We start from the raw sequence: 3158 nt of genomic DNA on the forward strand, positions 1-3158 counted from the left end.
CACCCCCCACCACCATCCCCCGACCCCGCCCCAATACCTGCGCCCCATCCTGAAGACCCCACCCCCCCCCCGGCCCCCCCCCCCCCCCCGATACCCCCCCCCCCCCCCCATCCTGATACCCTCACACCACCCCGATACCTGTTCCCCATCCCAGTACCCCATCCTAATACCCACACCCCATCCTGGTACCCCCCACCCCATCCCAGCACCCACAGCCCTACACAACCCTGGTCTTGGGGAGGCCTCTGGGCACGGTGGGGTCCCGGTGCCAGCCGTGCCCTCAACCCCCCTGCTTCCCCAAAGGCTGCGGTGGCATTTGAAGACGTGGCCCTGTATTTCTCTGCTGAGGAGTGGGCGCTGCTGGCACGGTGGCAGCGGGAGCTGTACCAGGAGGTGATGATGGATAACTACGACCTGGTGGCGTGTCTGGGTAAGGAGCAGTGCTGCGCAGCCCCCCCCAGTGCCCCCGGCCCCAGGTGTGCCCCTGCTCCCACTGCATCCCAGTTTGCTGCCACGACTGGGGGTGGCACAGCAGCTTCCTGCACATGGCAGTCCCGTGGCACTGCAGTCCCCAGCTGGCATCTCATGGGCACCTCTGTGATGGTGACACCCCCAGGGTGCATCCCCAGGGTCTCAGTGACACCTCTGAGGGCAGCTCTGGGGTCTGGGTGATGGCGATGCCCCTGTGGGTGTCTCTGGAGGGTGCTGAGGACTCTCACTTCCCCAGACTCCCTTGACATCAAACCCCTCAACGTCCACGGAACGGATCCTGGGGAGACGTCAAATGGAGGGGACAGAGGGCGACTGGACCCCGCAGGCAGCGGTGAGAGCAATGGGGCAGAGCTGGGGGCAACAGGATGGGGACTGCGGGGGGGCTGTTGGGCACATAGAGGATGTGAGCCATGAGCTGTGCCATGAGCCGTGTCATGAGCCATGAGCTGTGCCATGAGCTGTGCCATGAGCTGTGCCGTGAGCTGTGCCATGAGCTGTGCCGTGAGCTGTGCCATGAGCTGTGCCATGAGCCATGAGCTGTGCCATGAGCCGTGCCATGAGCTGTGCCGTGAGCTGTGCCATGAGCTGTGCCACATCTGTGTGCAAGAGGGGATTCTACAGGAGCCCCCCTGCTGTGTGCCCACCCGTGGCATCCCATGGAGATGTGGCCCTGACCCAGCACCTCCACTCCCTGCAGCCCCCTGGGACAAAGACGCACTGGGTGACGCCATCCAGGGACGCCGTGTGCCGCCGGAGCCAGGATGCCCCCCCCTGCACCCTGAATGGGGGGAGCGGGAGCCGGCAGGGGCCGTAGGGCCTCAAATCTGCAGGGTCTGCGGGCAGAGCTTCGAGGACGAGGCGGCGCCGAGCACGCACCGCTCAGAGCACGGGGACCCGACGCCCGGCCACGAGTGCGTGGCGTGCGGCAAAGTGTTCCGGCACCGCCGCAACCTCCTGGTACACAAGAAGCAGCGGGGCCAGCGGCGGCACTCCTGCGGCGAATGCGGCCGCAGCTTCTGCCTGAAGGGCGACCTGCTGCGGCACCGGCACCGGCGCGACCCGCAGGAGCGCGGCGAATGGCGACCGGCGCGGCGGCAGTGCCCGGAGTGCGGGCGGCACCGCGAGGACGAGCTCAGCCCGAGCCGGCACCGCGCGCGGCACGGCGAGGAGCGGCCCTTCGCCTGCGGGCGCTGCGAGCGCCGCTTCTCCTGGAAGGAGAGCCTGCAGCTGCACCTGCGCAGCCACGCGCCCGAGCGCCGCCACAAATGCCAGCAGTGCGGCCGGGCGTTCAGCCGGGGCAGCAACCTGCTGCTGCACCAACGCGTGCACACCGGGGAGCGGCCCTACGCCTGCGCGCAGTGCGACAAAACCTTCAGCAGCAAAGCGAGCCTCACCACGCACCGCCGCCTGCACCGCCGCCGCGGGACCTTCGTCTGCGCGCTGTGCCGCCTCGGCTTCGGCTCCAAGAGCAAACTGAGGCTGCATCTGCGCGGCCACGGCGACGGCGGCGGCCTCGGGGTGGGGAGTGGGCAGCCCTGACCCCGAAGGGCCTTGTGGGATGCCCCAAAGGACCCCGCGAGACCCACGGAAGGACCGTACGAGGTGCCCCAAAGGACTCCATAGGATCCCCCCAAAAGGACGCTGTGGAATCCCCCATAGAATCTCATGGGATCCCCCGAAGAACCCTATTAGTTCCTCCAAGGGACCCAATGAGACTCCTTGAAGGACCCTATGGGATTCCCCTAAGGACTCCATAGGACGTTTGGAGTTGTCCTGAAGGGCCCTGTTGGATCCTCCAAACGGCACTGGGATCCCCCAAAGAATCTCATGGGATCCCCCAAAGGACATTTGGAGTTCTCCTGAAGGACCCCAGTGGATCTTCCAGAGGACCCAATGAGACTTCTTGAATGACCTTCTGGGATCCCCCAAAGGACCCCAGGAGACCCCCTGAAGGAGCTCTGTGGGATCCCCCAAAGCACACTTGGAGTTCTCCAGGAGGGCCCCGATTTGGATCCTCTAAAGGACATTGTGGGATCCCGCAAAGAATCCTATGGGATCCCCTGAAGAACACCGTGGGGCCACCCTAAGGACACAGTGGGATCCCAGAGGACCCTCTGCAGCAGTGCCCACCCCACCTGCCCCCACGGCCCTTTTTCTGCTCCAACCCCACAGCCTTGGGGCACCCCTGGCGCGTGGTGCTGTGTGCCATGGGGCGAAGGCAGATGTTGGTGGGCTCCTGCCCCACACCTGTGCCCTCGGCCCACCCCATCCGCTCACCCCCCCAGTATGGGGGTCTGCTGAAGCCTCTTCGTTTTTGGGGCCGTTCTGTGGCTCAGGACGACCCTTTCGGAGACGTGCAAAGCCTGGTGCGGCGCCCATGGGGTCTCCAGCTTGGAGAACCCTACAAAGACAGAGATGGGGTCCCCTCCTCGTGCCCTGTGCCCCTCTTTGCCCCGCGCCCCCCCGCTATCTCCTGTCCTCTCCGTGCCCTGCGGTGTCCCCGCATCCCGCACCGGGCGCTGCGGGCGGGGCGCTGCGGGCGGACTACAGCTCCCGGCACGCACCGGGCAGCCTTTGTCTGCGCTCCCGCACCTCCCGAACCCCGCGGCCGTCGGCGGTGCCCCGCGGCAGCCCCCCGAGCGGCGCCGGTGAGAGCTGGGGGGGGG

The 3158-nt window shown here is 66.9% G+C and overlaps 1 protein-coding gene across 1 annotated transcript in view; it reads left to right on the forward strand.

Annotated features, from left to right (window-relative positions):
• LOC122193737 (zinc finger protein 239-like) overlaps positions 1-2031 on the forward strand; it is a 2489-nt gene extending 458 nt beyond the window's left edge. The window contains exons 2-4 of the mRNA XM_042894601.1: positions 304-430; positions 728-823; positions 1190-2031. Of these exons, the coding sequence (XP_042750535.1) occupies positions 304-430; positions 728-823; positions 1190-2031 (1065 nt within the window). The remainder of the gene's footprint in view (positions 1-303; positions 431-727; positions 824-1189) is intronic.
• The last annotated feature ends 1127 nt before the right edge of the window (positions 2032-3158 follow it).

This window comes from Lagopus leucura, unplaced genomic scaffold (assembly GCF_019238085.1).
Source record: "Lagopus leucura isolate 7727_CA_CO unplaced genomic scaffold, USGS_WTPT01 34970-0_obj-0_obj, whole genome shotgun sequence".
Taxonomy (NCBI): Eukaryota; Metazoa; Chordata; class Aves; order Galliformes; family Phasianidae; genus Lagopus; species Lagopus leucura.